The sequence below is a fragment of the Penaeus monodon genome, chromosome 30, assembly GCF_015228065.2.
Source record: "Penaeus monodon isolate SGIC_2016 chromosome 30, NSTDA_Pmon_1, whole genome shotgun sequence".
Classification (NCBI taxonomy): domain Eukaryota; kingdom Metazoa; phylum Arthropoda; class Malacostraca; order Decapoda; family Penaeidae; genus Penaeus; species Penaeus monodon.
Window position 1 is genome coordinate 13,401,522 of NC_051415.1, and position 930 is coordinate 13,402,451.

Sequence of the window (930 nt, forward strand, 5' to 3'; positions counted from 1 at the left end):
AATATATTCAATCATCCTCCACAACATAAACTATAAAATCTTTACATGCCTGTATCCACTATTTTATCCCTCACTCTCTCCTTATCCTTTATCCCTACATGACTTTAATTCTTACTGTTTTACATTACATATACTTTCTCCGAATAACATTTATCCATATCCTTTTATCCTCACATAAATTCATACTTAACCTCTTTTCCTTACACACCCTTTATCCTTATACCTCTTATTCTTCCAGAACCTTTAACCTTATCCTATGATCCTAACAGAACCTCCTTCCTTCTCCTAGCACGACCCTTATCCTACCCAAACCCTTATCCTTATCACCTCCTAGCACGATTTTTGTCCTTATCCTCTATTCCTAGCGCGTCCCTTATCCTTACTTGCTTATCCTAACACAATCCTTGTCCTTATCTTCCTATCCTTATCCCTTTATCCTAGCACGATCCTTACCCTTACCTTCTTATCCTTATCCCCTTATCCTAGCACGATCCTTACCCTTACCTTCTTATCCTTATCCCCTTATCCTGGCACGATCCTTACCCTTACCTTCTTATCCTTATCCTCTTATCCTAGCACGCCCCCTATCCTTACCTTCTTATCCTAGCACGACCGTAATCATAACCCTCTTACGCTAGCACGACCCTTGCCCTTACCCTTCTTATTCTTATCCTCCTCTCCCGGCACTATCCTTATCCCTGTTATCCTTACCGAGTTCTGGGCGTTCATGTTAAAGCTGCTGGACCGCTTGGAGAGGCTGGCTCGGTGGCTGGTGCGCGTGGTCAGGTTGAAACGCGAGGGCAGCGGGTCGTCGAAACAGACCAGGAGGACGCTGGTTTCGATGGTTCGAAGCACTTTCTGGTTCTCTTGGTCTGTGGGGAAGAGAGGTTGTTGTTTGGTTTAAGTTTTTTTTGGGGGGGTATGTGGATT

The 930-nt window shown here is 44.0% G+C and overlaps 1 protein-coding gene across 1 annotated transcript in view; it reads right to left on the bottom strand.

The window, feature by feature from the left end:
- LOC119592355 (choline O-acetyltransferase-like) overlaps positions 1–930 on the bottom strand; it is a gene marked incomplete in the record, with an annotated part of 212,829 nt that overhangs the window by 11,739 nt on the left and 200,160 nt on the right. The window contains 1 exon segment of the mRNA XM_037941182.1: positions 712–872. Coding sequence (XP_037797110.1) covers positions 712–872 — 161 coding nt within the window.